General features: G+C 41.8%; 1 protein-coding gene across 1 annotated transcript; it reads left to right on the plus strand.

Moving 5' to 3' along the window:
* The first annotated feature begins 262 nt into the window (after positions 1-262).
* On the plus strand, positions 263-22,210 carry LOC120791715 (period circadian protein homolog 2-like). Its single transcript, XM_040130313.1, is given in 22 exon segments — positions 263-417; positions 4,813-5,385; positions 8,980-9,072; positions 9,344-9,498; positions 9,785-9,906; positions 10,088-10,289; positions 10,734-10,785; positions 11,550-11,692; positions 13,561-13,639; positions 13,761-13,867; positions 14,046-14,199; positions 14,327-14,435; positions 14,537-14,798; positions 15,485-15,638; positions 15,734-15,870; positions 16,062-16,267; positions 16,441-16,684; positions 17,617-18,674; positions 18,838-19,057; positions 19,241-19,478; positions 19,622-19,772; positions 21,591-22,210. Coding segments are annotated over 21 exon segments (4,497 nt in total). The 5' UTR covers positions 263-417; positions 4,813-4,930; the 3' UTR covers positions 21,747-22,210.

Below are 22,210 nucleotides of genomic sequence, written 5' to 3' on the forward strand. Positions count from 1 at the left end.
GGATTCGGCGTAGTCGTAACTACCCCTGTCTCCCGCCGCACGATACACATAACATGGTATTCCACGTGCAGTGGATGACTTGTTTATATAAAGCGACGGACAGGGCTCTGGACCAATGACCTCCCACTGCTGCAGTTCCGTCACGTTCTCCATGGAAACCCGTAGCTTCCAGCCAATCGGGAAATGCTGGGGGAGGAGTCTGAATTGAGGTCGCGCGCCGAGCTCGCCGATTCGCCAGTGGGCCAGAGCCGGAGAGAGCCGGGGAGGAACCGTCGGCCACTGTGTCAAACCGTCTAAAGCGGCTCCCAGTGAGGAATGCTAGATGCTCTAACTGAATGTGTTGTTCACTGGTCGGTTTTTTGCTTTTACTTGAAACCTAGGACGAACGGACAGGTGATTTTTACTCCAGCAGCACAGGTTGGTTTTCTTTAATTTTTACCCTTTGGTTTTAGTTAGAATGAAAAACCGAGTTCAAAAAATAAGTTGCATAACCCAATCCAATGTGCGCATGCGCAAAAATTCTGATTGCTCTACTTTTTGTACTTTTATAACCAAAAATGCCGTTTTGCGGTTTCTCTGTTCACTCGTAGGGAAAGAAAAATGTTGTCGTATGTGAAATGGCTCCTCTGCGGCCAAGTGGCTGTTGTTTTATTGCGTGTTTTTCAGGATATTGTTACTTTTACATAACTGTGTCAGTGTACCGTGCAGTGGATTGCAGGTCAACGTGTGTGTGGATTTTGAATAGCAGGTCAATGGGAGTAAGATGGGGGAAGGGATGCTTGTTCCCATTACAAAAATGTTTTATTAAATTATATTAGGTGGATTTGTGTCAACTGTAATTGGGCGGATGTTATGTGAAAAAAAAAAAAAAAAAAAAACGGGATTTCATTTATGTAGTAAGTAGGTTTATTTCTAGCTTACTATTTGAGGTCCTATGTAGAAAGCTGCTGTCCGCACACTCACACAGAAAACTGTCTCTCTGCCACAAAGCACCTGTGGATATTAAGTCGACATGATAGGCACATTACTTTTGCAACGCTGTGATGTTCAATATGATCTGCTCGTTGGTGCTAGCCCCTTATTAGATAACCACAGGTAGACCTTGAGCTGATTTTGACCCCTGATTATGGCAAATGCGGTGTCTCCATATGACCCCGCAGAGAGCAACCGGGAATGTTCCTGTAGGACAAGAAGAATGAGTGACTCTTGGCAACGTTTTTTGAGCTGCAAAGAAGAGACATTGTGTCACACCAGCAGTAGAAAGGCTTAGGGGCATTCTAGTAGAAGTTGTTTTTTTAGTTGTATTAGTATGGCCCTTACCATTTCCACGAATCTAGGCTATAAGTAAAATGGGACAATGTAGTAAGTTTTGTAGTATAATGGCAGATACTGTGATGTCATTTTAATGAAATGCTGGAGTAGACCTCAAAAAGAGTGATTAGGAGTCATAAATTATACAGCACCTTTGCAGCCCTCCTATCCTCTTCTAATTACACTTGACTGATGTGTTTTAACTGGGTTGTATAAATATTTGTCTCCGGCATTTTTCTAGCTTATCCTCAACTATGCTCATGTCGTTTCTGTCTCAGATGTCATCAAGGACTGCGCTTGAGCGTAGTCGGATACGAGTAAGCATGTGGTTTTATGAAACAGGGCTACCACTGCTTTGTGCTGCACTGTAGCCAAATCCATGTGACTGGAGCAGCGTTGTATAATGCCTGAGATCTGTGCTAGTGTGTTGGGTGTATCAGTGCTCTGGCTGAGGCTGGAGTTCATTGTCATTATGTCATTCTTCTGCTCTGTCTTGGGAGTTGCATGGTCGTGTGCACATATCTCAGCGCTGTGAAGATTTGGTGGAAAAGTTGTCATTGATTACCTGCAAAAGCCTGCCTGCTGTTCTGAGGAGATGGGGTCTCTGTTAAGCTCACGCCAATATTGAGTGTTCTGTTTAGAGTTTAAAACAAACATCGATCCGGGAAATCCATCACGTTTGGTTGAGCTGATAGTGATTTTGGCCAATGTCATGACTGTTTGGGCAGGTTTTGGACCGCAAAGTGTTGAATATCTTCATGATAGCACAGTATTTATATGTGAAAAATTATGGCAATATGAAGATAATCCTCTTTATGCTGCAGTTTGATGTATTTTGCATTTGGCAACTGTTTTAACCTAGTTTTTAAATATTTTGTAGCATTTATTGTTGGCTGTTCAAGGCTTTAATACCCTGCTGCATACAGTTAACACTGCTTCCAACTGACTAAAAACAAATAGTTTGCTGATAAATTGTTAACAATCAATTTTATGATTTAATGTGCTGTGTCATAAACTTAAACATACTATTCTTGGAGTTTTGATCTCTTTTCTTTTTGCAAAATTATATAATAGGTCTTTATATCTGACATTATCATAACTTGTGGTCAAACCCTAACCCTTGATTGGCTGACATCATTCTAACCTGTTGTTGCTCCTTCCTCTCTCCCAATTGGTCACCTGCAGCAACCAATAGAAAGTCCCCGACAAGCACTTGGCTCCTTGCTCAGTTAAACTGGAGAGTGGGTCATTTCCGAAGGTGACAGTGAATGTGTGGGTGTTTGGAAAGTCGGCTTGGTTTTTTGTAGATCTTTAGAACATGCACAACTTTCCCTAAAACTCTGAAAACTCCTTATCTAAAGACTGAAGAATAGACATGTTGCTGAATGTGAATACTTATATAAATAGCTGCAACTTGATCATGGGTAGCAAGAAAACAGTGATATATTTTGGATTTTGCTGCGGTGCCTGTTGCCAGTATTTCCTATTAGGGCTTTAACAGACATACACTACCGGTCAAAAGTAATAGAACACCGCAGTTTTTCCAGATGTTAATTCAGTTTACATAATTCAGTGTCGTAGTATTTCTGAAATTAGAGCATGAAGCAAATAAACAATTCAAGATTTTAAAAACAACGAATCATGGAATCTTCTTGTTGAAGTAAATTTAATATAAATTTTGACTCGTTCAACAGCCGAACACAATCGTGCTGTTCTTACTAAAACGGAAATCAAACATTGCTCAGAAAGTTTGATCCAACACCGGTGCTGAAGTTAAGTTCCCACAAACGTGTTGCACTTGAAGGTTGCTTTGCTTTCACCTTCTGTCCAGTTCATCCCAAACCAGCTCCATGGGGTTTAAGTGTGGAGACTCTGCTGGTCTTCCATCATTTGAAGCCACAGTCTAGTTCTTTTCCAGTCTTTCTTCCTTTTGTTACTTGTCTCTTTCTCACCATTGTGATAGCAACATACAGTCCTACTTCCTGCAGTACAGTGTCCTAATAATGCATCAGAGGGTGGTGTAGTAACAAAGTCTGTTCCAACACTGCTGTTGTACAGACAGAGGGCACCAGTCGGAGATGCTTGAATTAACTTATGATGCATTCATTCATTTACTTCCATTGCTGCAGAAAAGCTGTGAGGTAACCAGTTTCCTAATTCTTGAAAAAGGCCTTTCCCATGAAATTTACATGACTTTCAAGTCTTTGGCGACCTAACTTTTTTTTTTTTAAACCTTTGGCAGTTTACTGCTGACCTTTGTACCACTTAAGGTTATTCACTGGACTCCATGATTAAATATCAACAGAAACTGGAAAATGGGGATCCTTTAAAACCTATGACTGGTAGTGTAAATAGCCTGTTGTTCTGTTGTCAAACTGTTACTCTTGTATTTGTAGAGAATATAATTTATTTATAATTTGTGAAACTCAACCTGTATTTACACTGTTGGTGCTCATTCTACTAACAGAGTTGTTAGAAATTATCTAAAGTAACTAGTGTAAATACTGAAAATAATGTTATGACACAAGATAAATGTTACTTTAGGGACTGTTACATCTTTTTTATATTGTTTGTTGAATCAGGGGCACTGCACTGTGTTACATAAGGCTACGTTTATTTGATTTAGTCTAAAGTGAACATGGACAATGCATCAACACATCTGCTCATCATCTGTATCTGTGGGTTCTGCACTCTTGGCATTAATGATAATACAGTTTATTTGTGACGCAGAGCTATTCTCTCCCCAGAGATAGATTTTCTCCTACCTGTTTATTAGTTAGTTTGTGATGAGACGAGAGCCATCAGCTGCAGGGAGAGGAGACATCTTGAATAGTACAGATGATTTCAAAGCATTTTGTTTTTCCAACATCCATATTAATCATAATTGTTAGTGCAAGGTGAAGGTTTTTTTTTTGTGTTGTGTCTTCTGAGCTGTGTTTTCATCTCTGCAGACTCGCCTTTCTTGTGAAAGAGCTCTTTTGAAAAATTGAACTGGATCACACTGGTCTGGGGCTTAAATCCAGCCAGAAAGGGCAAATGATGGACTATTTACTGTGCAAACCTTTTGAAGGATGGATCCCAGCAGCCTGTGTGTGTGTGTGTGTGTGTGTGTGTGTGTGTGTGTGTGTGTGTGTGTGTGTGTGTGTGTGTGTGTGTGTGTGTGTGTGTGTGTGTGTGTGTGTGTGTGTGTGTGTGTGTGTGTGTGTGTGTGTGTGTGTGTGTGTGTGTATACACACAACTGCAAAATCGTTTTATCTGTGTCCTGTGTCCTCTTCTTTATGATTGACTTTTAAAAACGCTGAGATCCAAAGGTGCACTGGCTGATCAGATCAAAGTGATGGCCACTGTATTTTTGATGGAGATCAGTGGGGATTTCTTTCAAACACCATTGACTGCATATAATATTAGGACCATATTATATTTCTTTAATCTATAAAAGTGCACTGTATTGTAAATGGTTGGTCTGAGTAATTTCACCTGTGTTTTATTTTCCTCCTTTAGACTACATCTTGCCTCCCGTGGCATCAACTTCATTTACCAGTTCCAGTGCCATGCACTTCATGGCATTGCCATGTGTAAAGTAACTTAATCGCCCGTCTTCTGCATTTTGGCCCGTCCCATGTCTGAGGACAGTGATCCAAAGCACTACCCGTACTCAACCCTGGACAGGCCTAAACGGAACCGGGAAAGGGTCGACTTCCAAGTGGAGGAAGAGGAGGGATCTCCCTGCGGTTCCATTAGCCAACTTCGCCGCATGGCCAGCAGTTACAGCGAGGGTTGTGGTGGTCGGGACGGGGTTGAACTGGAACCAGAGTTAGGATTGGCCTCCGAGGGGAGCGACAGCAGCCATGAGCACCCGGCCTCGCCGGGCTCCCCGCATGACGACAGGAAGAGGCCACGCCCACCCTTGCACGAGGACGTAGAGATGGGTGGCAGTGGCTCAAGTGGGAGCGGAACAGAATCCCATGGCAACGAGTCGCATGGCAATGAGTCCCATGGCAATGAATCAGTGGGCAGCTCTAATGGCAATGGCAAGGATTCCGCTCTCTTGGAGTCTTCAGGGAGCAACAAGAGGTGAGGACACATTAAATGCACCAACTTGTAGTAAATGAAGTATTTACCCAACACCATGGGGGAGCAGACCATCTAGGTCACTGAAGTAAGGTTCACGAAATGTAACAGAAGGACTGTTTTCTCCTGTATGAGTAATTGTTTCTCTGAGTCACCGTTGTAGTCCTGTAGTGACTGTCTCAGACTGAGAAGAGCAGTGGGTATTTTTATTTCAAATGAAGCAGACTACAAAAAGACAATGACTGTTGGCATAGTTTCAGTAAGAAACTAATTATTGCCATCAAAAAAAAAAAAACTTCTATATGTAGGAAAAATGAACATGATTCAGGCCCATCAATTAAGCAGGCTGACTTCCTACAAATTGTCAATTCTATCATGGCATGACAAGATTAATCATATGGTGTGAGATACTCAAATAAAAGTATGTTAGCTCCCTGGAGATAATTATTACCCGATTTTGATAAGAATTCTGGATTCCAGTTGTAATTTGTTGTAATATTCTTGGGCCTAGTCGTTGCTGACACACCTTATGTGATTCAGGGATGTTAGGCTATAAAGAACATGTCTCCCTGCATCTGTTTGACTGTTATTTACATCTTTTGTCTGAAGAAAAGAACGTACCTACTGAAGATTGGCTATTACATAACCAAGCACTAAATTTTTCGCCACCTCCAGTTACTGTACATCCATGACGTGGAGAAAAAACTGTACAGTACAACATAGACACAAACTTTAGGCTCAAAAATTAGTATAGAATCAACACCTCATCAAAAGTATAAACAATAAATTTAAGATCTATTGTGTGACATTCTGTCTGATTGTAGGTCTATTTAATAACCTGAAAACTAAATCTGTTAATAGAAAATGATAATGGATGGACCTTAAGTCTTACATAATTTTTGGTGGTGCTGCATCATCATACCTTATTGTAGCACCATCCTTCAACAAAATCCGTTGTTGAATGCATATTTTCATGCTATTTTCATTCTATATACATGGCACAAAATATGTTGGTTTAAAATATTTAAATAACTGATTACAATTACTTGATTGCACCATAACACGCAAGGATTTTGCATAAACCCTACATATACTATCTTAAGTAGAACAACATGTTAGAAATACTGTAACATTGTTTTTTGAACAATTAAACACTCCCCTCTGATGTCACTGTTAGGTCCATATTCATCCGTACTTAATGAATGAAATTCTACACAGAAAATCCACCAGTGAGCCAGAGTTTTCCTCTGCAGACTCTGCTCAATAATACTGTGCCAATGTATTACTTTCTCAATGCTACATATGGGAATGTGCTGACAGAATGAGTTCAGGACTTTAACACACACCTGATGAATTTGGAAAACTTGCTGCCCATTTTGAGATTCCAAACTAAGACAGCAGCCAGCAGCTTCAGTTTGATGGCTACAGACTGTGTGCTGCTTGATTGTAATGTAGTGGCCAAATGTCGTCTTAAAAGTTAAGCCTTGTATAGGTTTATTTGTAGTTAAGCCCATTTCCATTGATATCCTACAAGAATATTGGTCCCAATGTTATTTCTCTAACTTCATTAGATTTTTTGTCTAACGCCAACATTTCTGCACACAGCGTGTAAAGAAGCTGAAGGCAGTTAGCTTAAGTAGAAATAGACACCTGGTGAACACTTTACCTCAAGTACAGCCAGACCAGTACAAGAAACATACTGGACAGCACCTTTTACGTGGGTTACACACTCCGCCTCTAAACTGTTTGCGTCACCCACCAGCACCACCGAACCAGCATAAGTAAATTCTCAACCGGTCGGAAACACTGAAACTACCAACTTATTACCTGTAAATCATCTACCGGCCATAAGATAATATTGCAGATGGATTTAAACTTATGTATCAATGTGCATTACAGTCAATTCAATTCAGTTTTATTTATACAGCGCCAAATCATAACACATGTTATCTCAAGGCACTTTACAGAGAGAGGTCAAGCCCTTACAATATTACAGAGAGTCCCATCATAGATGCCCTCAGAAAAAGTATCAATGCTCAGAATAGATCAGTGTCAGTTCAGTGTTAAATTACTCAGATTGTTTGTCTGTATGACCAGTAAATATGGACTCCTGGACTGGACTGGGCTGGTTGGTTTGTTGAACTTCTGGTTAAATGTTAGTGGTTGGTGTAGCTGTTTTCAGATTAATTACATGGGATTCAGACGATTTCTCAAGTGAAATTTGCAATATGAGTCAATTTATGTTGTTGTCAAGAGATCCATAATGTTGATAATTTGAAAAATTAGTTATTAGCAGAACTTTTATTCAGAAAGCATCAAACGCATAAGAAATATGCCGCAAATACTTGCACATTAATTAATTGCTGCCAGTAGAGATGGCTTACTTTGGCAAAGCATGAAAACATCAAGACAATGATGTTGTCTTGATGATGTGGGGGGACATCAATTAAATCAGTATAGCACCAGCAGTGCTAAGTCTGAAGGCTTATTATTTGTATTTTGTACAAGTGATGCACTGTCAAAATACTAACTCCAGCGCAACAAAGGGCACTACAAAGCAGTTAAAGTCAGGTCACAGCTGATCCAGCTTTGCAGCTGCCATCAGAAACTAACATTGTGTCAGATGATGTCTTATTTTACTTAATATATGTTTGTTTGATTTTTTTATTTTTTATTTTTTATTTTTTTTCTTTCCATGCGTCTCCTCCTTGAATCTCGAGTGGGAGAAAAGATGGAATTAGTTAGTTAGATACCGTCAGACTGAATGGAATCGATAGACAAGAACCACTGTAACCAGCCCTCTTATCTGCTGACAGTTGTATTCATCGTCCTTCCACTCTTTCCTCTGGTCTCCTTTTACAAAGGCTGAATTGTATTCGGTGATCTAATACTGTCTTTGTGGTTTACCGCTCCAATTAGAGTTTAAGGCTATGCTAACCTTTTAACCCCTAGGTTCACTCCAAAAACTACCACTTGGAGATTTTTAGCTAGCAAGTTTTTACAAGTGGGGAAAATTGGAGAAAATGACCTGGTTGTTAAATCACCACTCTGAAATTTCCATTGCGATTTTCAGTGTTTAAGAAGCTTCTTCACTTTCCATTTCCAAATTGGCAGTTCATGGTTTCCTTTTTTTTTTCCCTTGTCTTTTTTAAGGGCTAATTATGACCTTATAATCCCAAATAATAGAGTAGAAGAATTCTTACAACTTTATCTTAAAATGTTCTTTTGGAGTTGAATTATTCCCTATAACGAAAGGCATATTTAGAGATAATGGGTTGTTTACATTAAGTGGTGTAATCACTTGTTCCCTGTCCTGAGCTGTTGCCCTTCCTTTTTAGATTTCATATCCAGGAAAAGAAATGTTTGACCCGCCTGTTTGCTGTGTGTTATATTTGTATAGACTTATTAATACCGAGAATACAGGTGGTACGTTTATGGCCTTCTGGGTACAGTCTATACCACTACGTCCTTGACACACTTTAATATGTTTGGTCTGAGCTGTTGTTTTGGCACACTAACTGTTCTGTCACGATTCTCCATTTTGTGGTCTTTCTTTAAACCTTCTTCAATAACATGACATGTTGTTTATGGTTCCAGCTCAAACTCTCACAGCCCCTCGCCGCCAAGCAGCTCCAATGCCTTCAGTCTGGTGAGCTCTGAGCAGGACAACCCGTCAACCAGCGGCTGCAGGTTCGTACACTTCCGAATTTGCCCACCCAAGCGTACACATACACTTTGTCAGTGGGGGCTTTTACTGGCACACGGCAGTAGAAAGTTCTGGAAGTCAGACCCACAGGAGATGAAAAATCCTCTCATGCCCCATCCCCTTGCATACTGGTAGCTCACCCTCTCTTGTTCTGCTCTGCATGCTGGAAAGCTGTGCTTCTCAGAGTGTGACAGTGCTGTTGAGACCTTTTTGGTGTTTTGACGCGCATGCATCTGTCTCCTTCACACCCTGCAGCAGCGAACAGTCTGCCAAAGCTAAGACTCAGAAGGAGCTCTTCAAGACCCTGAAGGAGCTCAAGATGCACTTGCCGTCAGAAAAAAGGAGCAAGGGCAAGTCCAGCACCGTCAACACGCTCAAATATGCGCTACGGTGTGTCAAACAGGTGAAAGGTAAGAGTCGCTTCTGTTAGCCCTTTTTTCATGCCCATGCTAACACATGTATTCACATCATGTCAATGTGCTGACGACTGTTACATTGGCATATAAACTTTTTTATTATCTTTTTCTTAGATAAATAAACATTTTGTGTAATTTTTTTTACCAATCTGGGCTATAACCATAAAAATCTCCTATGGTTATGAGATAAAGCATGATGCCTAGAAAAGTATCTTTCTCACTCACCAAATACCTCGTGAAATTATGGTTGCATTGATCCATGATCACTTTTGTTTTGCAGCCAATGAGGAATACTACCAGATGCTGATGATTAATGACAGTCAGCCACCAGGGTTTGATGTATCGTCCTACACCATTGAGGAAATCAACCGCATTACATCTGAATACACCCTCAAAAACACTGCAAGTACCTCTAATCTTCACCTAACAATAAAGAGGGAACACCAAGAAGCACCTAAAAAGTCTAAGGCCATAGCATAGATTTGTTTTTAGATGCAAAAACAAATAACTGCAGTTAAAGGAGGATTTATCTTTGGGGTTTTGGACATTACAATTAACTAATCCGACTGTTACCTCTTTTTAGGATATATTTGCTGTAGCCGTCTCACTCATCACAGGGAAGATTGTTTACATCTCGGACCAGGCGGCAACCATCTTAAACTGCAAGCGGGAAGTTTTCAACAATGCCAAGTTTGTGGAGTTCCTAACGCCGCAGGACGTCAGTGTATTCTACAGCTTCACCACACCCTACCGGCTGCCCTCATGGAGCATGTGCACCGGAGCAGGTACTAGCCTCAGAATAAAAAAATCTTGATCTCTTTTTCTGATTTTTGATTTTTTTTTTTTTTTTTCTTTGTTTAAATTAAAATTAGAATTCTGTTACAGATTTAAAACATTAGTCTCATTGAAATAAAGTGACTAACTGGGCCAACATGGTACTGGACATTCTGGATATCGGTAGTAGATTTCCATCTCCCACAAAGGTCACATGCAACACGACCCCTACCACCTACACACATACAAGCACCAATTCCCTTCATGTAACACACACACACACACACACATACAGTTGCATAATTGTAGAAAACTCTCACAATGCCTCTTTTGCAGTTGTATGTCCTCCCTTTTTCTGTGAGTGATGAACTTTTCAGTTCCTGTCAATAGTGCTTTGAATATCTATGACTAACACTTGAAATATTCATCCCACCTTGTCCCTGTCTCTTATTCAGAGTCGTCTCCCACGGAGTGCATGCAGGAGAAATCCTTTTTTTGCCGCATCAGGTGAGTGACAGCAGCTTTTCTGATCCACAGTTTCCTGCTCAAACAAGCTCTGAGTCAGCACAGGGCTGGTGAGCGGGAGAGAGGCTGACTGAGAGCAGAGGAAGTCAGCAGCTGTGTGCTTTTGAACTGTATCTCCATCTAGTGGCCAGATTGGGTGTTACAACTACAAATTAAAATTAGAGGCTAGGTGGTTGTTTTAAAAAATCCCTGTTATCTCTGTATGATGTATTCCTTAGATAGAGATTTAGAAGTTAGTCTGTAGGTTTGATATATCAAGAAATCAACTTATGCATATTATTTAGGCATCAAAATAAAGCATTTACAACAAGAGTTTATCCTAAGTGCAACATTTTTCTGCATCATTTTCTTGGACTTGGACAATATCTTTCCATGAAAATGAATAGAAAAATAAGAGACTAAAAGTAGAGTTCATTAGCCTTGATTACATAATTACTCTAGCAAAAAAAGTTGATGTGTCAGACTATTAATAGTCAATACATATCCATTTACCTCTTCATCAATATGTTAAATATGAGTCACGATTATGTAATAAGTCAAATTCATAATAGTACCTAATGAGCTAACTCTATTCAGAATGCTAAACATAAATTCATTTTTTGCTTTAGTTCATATCTAAAACAAAAGCCAAGTGGCCGTTTTTATGCAGAATGGTACAAATTCTGGCAAGTTGTGAATTTTATTCTGAGAGCTCCAGTACTCAAAATTGGTATTATAAAGGTGTGGTTATTACATATGTGTTGCAGTGGTGGTAAGGAACGTGAAGGGGACCTCCAGTACTATCCTTTCCGTATGACTCCTTACCTGATGAAGGTCCAGGATGCTGAGCTGGCTGAGGAACAGTTCTGCTGCCTCCTGCTGGCTGAAAGGGTGCACTCTGGATATGAAGGTGAGTCCTGTGACCACCACCACATGCTCTCACACACATTTTTAGTGTACATTTTACTGCATACTGACATAATGAACAATATAAGAGACATCATCCCACATCATTAAAAGCTAACCTTAATATTTGAACTGTCCAAAAATGGGGTAAAATGTGAAAGAACTTAATTAATCCTGAAGGAGAAAACACTCTTAGAAGAAGGGATGCATGGTACAGACTCAGCAGCGAAGAGAGTGGCGTGTTCATAATTAACAGAACAAGATTCTCTACATGAGAAAGATTTTCATTGTTTCACTGATTTTTTTTTTTTTTTGGTCAAAGACGAGTGAAATCTACAAAAACTTACACATTGTCAAAGGAAAATAGAAAACAGTACACAATGGCTGTGGTTCCCCCTCTATTCAACTAACCTATTGACAATACCCACAGAAGTGTTTCCATGTGTATTATATAAAATGATTAGATAAGGTTTCCTGTTAACATGCTTCACAGTTTTTGAAAAAGATGGACTTGTTTCAAGTGCTTAGCTCTTTTATCTGTTTACTGCTTTTCTCCTGCACTAAAGCCAAAGTTTTATCCAGATACACTACCCCTGGAGTTATTGAATAGATGGTGAGCCTTCTGGTAATCTCCCCAAAACTAGTAAATAATATAAATAATAATATTCCTGTTAAACATGCATCATTCAGACAAGTTCTATAGAGCACTCTTAAGTAACAAATGATGGTGGAAACAAACATTTTTGATGTAATTCAAATGGATAAGCATTTGCAGCAAGAGTATAGTAACTAGAAAGGACGTTTACATCCACCCCTTACAAACAGAATGATGTATAGTAGCTTTTAAAATTAGCTAGTTTAATTTTATTAGGGTGCTTATGTAACACTTTGCTATTCTGATTGAGCTCCTAGGGTAATTCATGGGATAAAGGGGCCAGTGACGGTTCACCTAATCTTGATTTACAAGTAATTAAAAGTTCAGTCATTATAAAATCATCCCATCAACAAGTTCTTAGTGCCACACATTTTAACATGTAGATAAAAATGGCCAAGCAATTTTTTTTTATGCATGCATTGGAACTCATTTAGTAAGAGATTAAATTAATCTTTCTCATAAGTATAATTACAGCGTAAACCATTTATAGTGATCACATCAGTCCAGGTCAAGTTGATTACTATAAGCAGATGATGATTATTATAACTGAACTTTTGTCTTTTTCTTTATTTCTCATGCAGATTAACATTTGTATATTTACATTGACATTTTTATATTTATTCCAAGCAGACAGATTGGCTATTTACTGATATAAAGATAAAATAACATAAACTGTACTGTGGCCCTCTCCCTCTCCAAGCCTAGTCTGAACGGTCAGGTTGAAAGCCTTAAACTCCAGGGGGACGATAATTAAGCACTGTAAAAGTCCCAAAACACGAGCAGCGCAGGAACTGGAGGGCAAACTAGATCACTAAGCCATGGCTGTGTGAGTAGAGGAAGATATAACATGGCACCCAAGTGTTCACAGCAAGCACACACACACAGACAGTAAACTCATGTTGGGAGAGCAGGTATGGACTGTTGTTACACACTGTGGCAGCCCCAAAACCTTGTACAAATAAGTGAGAGGAGAGCCTGAGCATATGACAGCCTGCTGTAGTAGGCTACAACAGTTTTAAGTTCTTTTGCAATATGTTGTCATGTATGATAAGGCCCAAAATGAACACTGTAAGCAGACTACGTGATTATGAACAGCATAGGCGAATGATTCTGTCCAAAGCTTTTTGATCCATATAAGTGGTTTCCTCTGTATTTAAATAAATCATTTCCTTTTTTATTAACTGGCTAATTAATTTGTTCTTCTTCTCTCTCCACAGCACCCAGAATCCCTCCTGACAAACGTATCTTCACCACCACACACACACCTAACTGTGTTTTCCAGGATGTGGATGAGAGGTGAGTGGGCTGAGCACCCTATAATTCATAAAGAAGTATACGTATCATGTCATGTGTGAACCCGTGCTGTTGTGCAATTTCCTGCTTAGTTAGAAAAAGTAATTGTTGCTGTGTTTCTCAGGGCTGTTCCTCTGTTGGGTTACCTGCCTCAGGACCTGATTGGGACCCCTGTATTACTCAATTTGCACCCAAGTGACCGACCCCTAATGCTGGCTGTGCATCGCAAGAGTAAGAACTGCTTTCATTCACTTGATCTTCTTACTAGACTGGCAGTCAGTGCTGAATTATTTTTTTATTTTTATTTTTTAAATCCACATTCCAGAATTGAGTTGCCATGTACACTATTTGAAAGTTGATGTTTATGACACTCAGCTCTCTGACCCTCGCACACCCCTTCTCTTAACAGTCTTGCAGTATGCTGGTCAGCCATTCGACCACTCCTCGATCCGTTTCTGTGCAAGAAATGGCGAGTACATCACCATTGACACCAGCTGGTCCAGCTTCGTAAACCCCTGGAGCCGCAAGGTCTCCTTCGTCATTGGCAGGCACAAAGTCCGCATGTGAGTATGCCCAATGCGATCTTTTAGTGAGAGTTTATTGGCATCAGCAGTGGTATGCTGGAATGTATTTCAGTTTAAACATGCCAGATGACAGTGGTGTGTACGTGTGTGTGTGTCTGTGTTTTAGGGGTCCTGTGAACGAAGATGTTTTTGCAGCACCAGCTTTCCACGGAGGGAAGATCATGGACTCAGACATCCAGGAAATCAGTGAACAGATCCACAGGCTTCTACTCCAAGTACACACACACACACACACACACACACACTCGACCCCCATTTAAATACACATCTTCATTCAAACATCTTTAAGTTTCTGTAACGATCTTCTCTTTTTCAGCCGGTCCACAACATGGGCTCCAGCGGTTATGGTAGCCATGGCAGCAATGGTTCGCATGAGCAACTTTTGAGCATTAGCTCATCCAGCGAGAGCAACGGGAACGTGACACCGGGGGTCACAGCAGAGGAGACGAGTAAGGCCAAGCCTCCCAGGACATTCCAAGAGATTTGCAAGGGGGTCCACATGCAGAAGAACCAGGACTCCCAGGTCTGCCTGCCTTCACCATTGCCCTCCAAACCTGAGCAGAAGAAGACTACTGACAGTGAGTTCAATTCAGTATCATCAGACTCGTTCCATTCTGTGTTCACTCTGGCTTAGAGCTCATTACAGGGAGCACATTTATTGCTATCATGGGTGACCTCCTTAACCTTGGGCAATGCACAGACATAATGTAAACGCAAGGGCTGGACACACAGACAAGTCATCTGCCAGTGCAAATAATCACATTCCATTTTTGAAGAATTTGTGATCATGTGAGCCACAATGCTTAAGTGTTGATCATATTGATAGAAAAAAAAATTTTTCTTGCACATTTCCCTCGTTTCAACAAAGTCATTTAAAAATGTAACTTGACTTTTAGTCAGCATTAAAACATTGTACCCCAGAATCCTTTAAAATTTTCATAGATCCCTGTGCTGTCATTTCATTCTTTAGAACAAAACAGTCAGAGTGAAAGCCACTAATTGTGTCTTTTTTTTTAAATATAAATTTCAGTGCATCATGTGCATAAAACAAAACACAAAATAGTAACAAATGCACATTATGTACTTCAATGTGCCATAAGAATCAAAAATTATTTTTGTGGCAGTCAAATATGATTAACTGAATTAAAAATCAGACAAAAAGAGTGAAAATGAGTTCTGTTTGTGTTCAGCTCTGTGTTTGCCTGTCTTCCTGAGTGTGTTTCTGACATTTTCTCATCCCTCTCTGTCTCTCTCTCTCCATCAGCAGCCACTCAGAAAAGTCCAACTGTGCGTGTGAAGGACTCTGCACCTCCTCTGCAGGTCAGAGACAGTAATGCAGCCACCATGGAAGACTTCACCTGCAAAGACCAGACTGTGTGCTCCTACCAGCAGATCAGCTGCCTCGACAGTGTCATCAGGTAAGACCTGTTTTTGACCCTGAAAGATGATGAGTTTGAAGAACTCCCGTGTGAAAAACGTGCGTTCTCTGACTCAATCCATTTATGTTCACCAGGTACCTGGAGAGTTGTAACATCCCCATCACAGTGAAGAGGAAGTACCAGTTCTCCTCAAACACCACCTCCTCCAACTCAGATGATGGCAAGAAGGGCTTAGAGGATGGCATGCATGTGTCTCAGGATTCAAACACAGGCATGTGGACATCATGCACACTCACGTGTCACACACCATCTAGGATATTAGATCCAATTTCTCAGTACCCTTGTGTTGTTCATTTTTGTTTTTGCCTACATTACCTTGCGTTCACCTTATGTAATGATAGTAATTAGACCGTAATCATCTTTGGCTTGGGGCTAGCAGATGATCTTTCTCTACCCATTCAGATCCTTTGATGCTAGACGCCCAGTCAGGCCTGTCAAACATGAAAGCACTTAAGAAGCCGTCATCTGGGGCTGCTGCTGTGGTAGGTGGCCCCCTGACACCCCTCACTTTGCCCAGCAAGGCTGAGAGCGTGGTGTCTATCACCTCACAGTGCACAGCCAGCCAGCCCCATGAGACAGAGAGCAAGCCTCAAGCAGAGTCTGAGTGAGTGTCTGTGTCTGTGTTTTTTAAAAAAAAAGCCGAACACAACACAGCACACCAGACGCCAAGACGCACACACACCCAGAAACAAACCTGGAACAGCATTAGGTGTGTTTTCATGCATTTTTTATAAAAAGGTCTGTTTGACTGAAGTTTATGGCTCTGATTCGTTCTATAGAGATAATTGAGGATGTGGCAGAGAGCCCAGCGCCTCCAGCTCTGCCCGTCAGCATGGTGTCTCCACCTAGTCAGGAGAAGGAGGCCTACAAGAGGCTGGGACTGACCAAACAGGTGCTGGCAGCACACACCCAGAAGGAAGAGCAGGCCTTCCTCAACCGCTGCCGAGAGCTCCGCAACGCCAGGAGCTTCCAGAAGGACTGTTCCAAATATCTGCACAAGCAGAGAGGTCCGGCCAATGCTGAAGGTACAGAAGGTCTCATAGTAACCACACATGGTTAAAATGGTTATTGTCATTATTTTGCTCGGTACTGAAGTGACAGTTTTGAGTATTCATTCTTCTTTAAATTGCCCCTAAAACTACCTTTACTTTCACATTATATGTCAGACTCACATTAGCCCTATTATGAGACACTTCACTGAGATACTTGTCACTAGCTAGCCATGTAGCCATCTGCGTTGAGCGTGGCTACCAATGTGTTTTATGCCCTGCACAGACGTTTCCGTTTCGGCTGCTCACTACTCAGTGACTGTATTGAACTAGCACTGACGCTAGCTAACATCACCTTTTACTGTAGCTGACTGTCTAATGTCGAGTGCTGTGAGCGGTAAAAAAAAAAATTGTTAATTTCATTGTTTGGCTGCCGGGCCAGTGAAAATATACAAGGGGCCAGTAAAACTCCTATATAATGCTTAAGTGGGGGAAAAGTGTTACGTAAGATACTGTGTGACTTAATAACTCATAACTATAACTCATATACAGATGTAATGAAAAGGTACTGTCCACAGTATACAGCAAAATTGAAATAACTGAAACGATTTAAAGTATAGAAATGCAGTTTTTTCAGGTAGTTTAACGTTAATTAGAACTTATTTTCACATGAGGACATGCATTGTTTCTGGTGTAACGGGTGCGGCCACCAGTAAGATAAAATTTACTTAAAGACAGAAACTTTTAAACTCCTTTTATTATCTCATAACACAGTATATGATACTATATTTGAATGTTATTAACAGTAAATGTACTGCAAATGAATTAGTTGTCATTTAAAAATAATCCCAGCCAGATCCCAGCTCTTTGCTGGTGAGCCAAGCTAACCTTTAACAGTGGCCTCCAGTTCACACACAGCTGTAAACAGTCAACAAACAACCATCTGACTTCTCCATGTATCATCTCAGAATCATCTGGACCACGAGGTGTCGCCAAACAGGGCACCACCAGGCCCGAGACTACTGCCAAGAAGGGCAACCGCAACAGGAAGTCCAAGAAGCCACGAATGAAGCATCCCGATTCGTCAGACAGCGCCGTGTCTAACCGCAAACCCCGGCCCCCTCTCCAGGGTCTCAACCAGACCTCGTGGTCCCCGTCAGAAGCCTCACAGTCAGCATTTAACGTCTCCTACCCTGCCATGGTGCCTGCATACCCACTTTACCCCCAAGCACCTGCTGCCCAAGCTCAGGCCACCCGCCTTGACCCCTCCCTTTCCACAGGCTTTGGAGAGGGGCAGAGCACTCAACCGCCGTCCACGGCCACTCCATTCCCCTCCCCTATTGTTACACCGGTGGTGGCTCTGGTGCTGCCAAATTACCTCTTCCCACAAATAGGACAGTTGGGGCAGATAGGGCAGATAGGGCAGCTGGGAGCTGCTCCTAGTCCAGTGTTTTTTCTTGAGCAGACCCAGACGCAACCTGCATACACTACCCAGCAGCCCTTTCAGCCCCCGCAGCCAGCGTACACCATGCAAACACAACCCCCCTTCACCAACCAACACCCATTCCCTGTGCAGACAGCCTTTAACCCCCAGCAACCATTCCAAGCCACTCAGACCACTTACACGACCCAGCAGCCCTTTGCTGCCCAGCCTTCTTTTCCAGTGCAGTCTCAGTTTGTTGCTCAAGCCCCTTATCCAGCTCAGCCTTTCCCCTACAACCTAGCACCGGAGCCCCCCAAAGCCCCAGCCGTGGAGCCCCGAGAGGGGGCGGCATCACGCTCCTCCACCCCAATCTCTGGGACACGGGAGCCGACAACATCACCACCGCTGTTTGAGTCGCGGTGCAGCTCTCCACTGCAGCTCAATCTGCTGAGCATGGAGGAGGGGCAGCGCTCAGTGGAACGTCAGGACAGCACATTGCCTTATGCTGGAGGCCAGGGCAGCGGCACAGGAGCAGCGTCAGGAGGAGCGGGTGGAGTCGGGGAGAAGAATGGAGGCACAGCCAAGAGCGAAAACCACCAACAGGTAAGAGACACAGTGAACCGAGTGACAGTATCTTTGATTTAGTCTTGTATAGGTTTCAGTCATTCATATACACACCAATACTTTCACATAAAGCCTGTCGCAGTACGTCAGTGAAGTTCCCTGAAGTGATGTGTTGCTGATGGTTTTCCTCTTTGTGTTTCAGGTGGAGTCTCAAGGAGATGGGGCTCACAGTGACGGTCACTCCTCATCCTGCGACCTGCTGGAAATCCTTCTGCAGGAGCAGGAAGACTCCCACTCTGGCACTGGATCAGCCACCTCTGGCTCCATGGGATCAGGATCAGGCTCTGGATCAGGTTCAGGATCGGGCTCTGGCTGCAACGGCTGTGGTACCTCAGCTAGTGGAGTTTCTGGAAGCAGAACAGGTCAGTGGAGGAATATGGAGCCTTGACAAGATCATTTCTAACCACTGAAAAAAAAAATGTATTTATGCAACTTCATGATATTACTAGTTTTCTGAATGGTTGGTATAAACATTCAACATTTTCTATAATAATTACATGTTTCTATTTTTGACTGTTTCCTTGTCCCCCTAAAACTGTGTATAGGGAGCAGCAACACCAGCAAATACTTTGGCAGTGTTGACTCCCTGGAACACGACCCCAAGGCGAAGGCCAAAGCTAAGACGAGGGGCAAAGGAGGCTCTGAAGGTGGCCAGTCACAGGCCAAAGTCTCAGCTGAAGGGAAGGGAGAGCATTTCATCAAATACGTTCTCCAGGAGCCTCTGTGGCTGCTGATGGCCAATGCTGACGACAAGGTCATGATGACATATCAAATGCCATCCAGGTGAGCCCCTGACTGGACTTAAGTATGATTTTAGGAAACAGAATTCCAGGCAAAGGCCTGTTTGGCAACAAAAGCAAAAAAGGGTGTTTTAAACACGTAATGAATGTGTCTAAATAGTCATTTGTGTGTTTTCTGACAAACAGGGACATTCAGAAGGTTCTGCGGGAAGACAAGGAGAGGCTGAGGCAGATGCAGAAGAGCCAGCCCCACTTCTCCTCAGACCAGCGACGAGAGCTAGTGGAGGAACACCCCTGGATGAGGAGGGGTGGTCTACCTGCTGCTATCAATGTGAAGGTCAGGGCCGCACACATCAACTCCATCACAGTTCTCACCCAGTCTCAAATTTCTCATCGAGTTCGCTGAAACCCTGGATACATTTGGCATGAAAATGTTCAAAGCTGAAAATATTAGGTAGATAAAATAAGATCTCTAGATAAAATGTAAGCATGGTTAAAACATCAACAACTGACGACAACCTCATTCTTAAAGTATTGGTTTCTGTATTTGCCTTCAAATCTGTATGTTCCTAAGCACTGTGATTTTAAATTATTAGGGTAGGTTCTGTGTTCAAGCAGTCTACATGAAGGCTCTCATAACCACAACATGACATTTACACAAATAAAAGTTTTAAAAGTGGTTTTGACTACTACTTGCTATCGCTACATAGCCAACCTTAGCATGTACAGGTGTTTACTTACTTGAAACGAAACATTGCGAGTTCCTGCATTAGAACTTCATTCCTTTACTCACCATGAGCTGTCTCCAGTGGCGGAAAGCACCATCAAATTTAACGCTCGTTTTGCTGCTATTTCTATCACTTATTTTCTTATACTGAAGTTAGCACGCTAACCAGCTAGCTATGACCCGTCCCATCTCATAATGCCACTTTGCGATAGTGAGTCAGTGTAGCATCCAGACTGCCCTCAGTCCTACACGCGACGCTGCTCAGAGGGCATATTCTAACCTCTTGTCCTGTAAATGCAACAATGGCTAAAGCTCTTGGCAAGCGACCGATATATCCACCACCTGCTCCTGGCAAGAAACCAACTTATGGACTTTTTAAAGGAATAGTTAAACATTTTGGAAATGTACTGTGCTACTTTTTTGCTGGGAGTTAAATGAGTGGATCAGTATCACTCACATGTCTGTCTGTTAATATGAAGCCAGCAGTTAGCTTAGCTTAGCATAAGACTGGAAAAGGGGAAAGACCTGGACTGGCTCTTTCCAAGATAGAATTCGAGATATCAGCTCACTAATTCTATCTTGTTTGGTTAATCCGTACAGAAACCAAAGTGTCAAACCCCATGAAAGTTTCTTGAACTATTTCTTGGCTGGACGCAGTTACTTCCTGGAGTCTTGTTGTCACCTTGAAGTTGCCAGGCAAGCAGCAGAGACTCCCAGAAGTCAGCGCTTTCAGCGAAGAAATACTCTGGCACATGAAAACACATTTTGTTAGTTTTACACTTTCGTTTTTGTACTGATTTGAACAAATGACATGTAACATTTGAATGTGTGAGCCAGAGATGCCGCCGACAGAGCTGTGCTAGCTGTTTACCTCTGTTTCCAGTCTTTGTGCTAAGCAAGCAATAACCAGCGGCTGGTATTAGCTTTATATTTACTGTACATTCATGAGAGTTGTGTTGATCTCCTCAGCAAGTCTTCTTTGAATACCCTCAGTGCACACATGTTGAGATGTAGGTTGAGACTGTTTTAACGCCAAACTTACAAGCATAACATTATACATTATCATTCTGTGCCGAGTGACATTAACAATTGAAAAACATACTCAAGTTTAGGTATTAGGACTGGTTAAAAAAAATTTTTTTTTTTTTTTTTTTTCTTTTTCTTTCTAATAGCAACTACTGAGTGATGATCTTTTGTCCCACTGAGTATTCTTTGTTATTTATTACACAAGTTGTATTTTTAAAATCCATCACCTGGTTCTCTTCAAAAAGATAGTGTGCATGCATCCTTATCATTAGGATCCTTTGTTTCTGTGGAGAGTTTCAGTGCCGTATTATGATGTAAGTTCTGACAAGGACTTTCTCAGTTAATTTTTAAAAAAGTCGTTGTATGTAAGATATTTAATATTGGGTTTGTGTACATGTTCAGGAGTGTGTGTACTGCGAGGACGCAGCAGGGGCACCTATCGAGGAGGACTTGCCAGACATGGACATGGGCGAGCTGGGCGAGGAGCTGAGCCAAGAGGGCCAGAACACCCAGAGCCAATCGGGGGATTTGCAGCTTCGACCGGACTCTGGCTCCTGAACGCACAGACACTGCCAGCAAGGGACACCCTTTTACTTGACCAGCCATGGACCCTCATGATGCACACACACATACACACACACACATTGTGGATGTGAGACAAACAGTTGTGTGCCTGACTATCCTCACAAACACACACATATACACAACAAGCAGAACTTATGAGGATCTATGCCGTTCATGTGTTCCTGTGTGTGTGTTGGATGTAGGACTGCTATTGGAGTGCAGTTCTCAATGTGCCCATACAGGGGGCAGCAGTGCTTCATGAGCGTTTTTGGAAGCGTTACCATCTTATAGTACTTTTGCCAGCTCACACAGGCATACACTCTAAAATTATCCAGCCTGTGTGGTTGGTGACCGTTGACCTCAGAGATATTTTTTATTTAATTGTTTCCCATCCTCTTTGTCAAAGGCAGAGCTTTAAAAGCAACATGACAAGATATTATTCAAAAAAAAAAAAAAAA

Source organism: Xiphias gladius, chromosome 7 (assembly GCF_016859285.1).
Source record: "Xiphias gladius isolate SHS-SW01 ecotype Sanya breed wild chromosome 7, ASM1685928v1, whole genome shotgun sequence".
NCBI lineage: Eukaryota > Metazoa > Chordata > Actinopteri > Istiophoriformes > Xiphiidae > Xiphias > Xiphias gladius.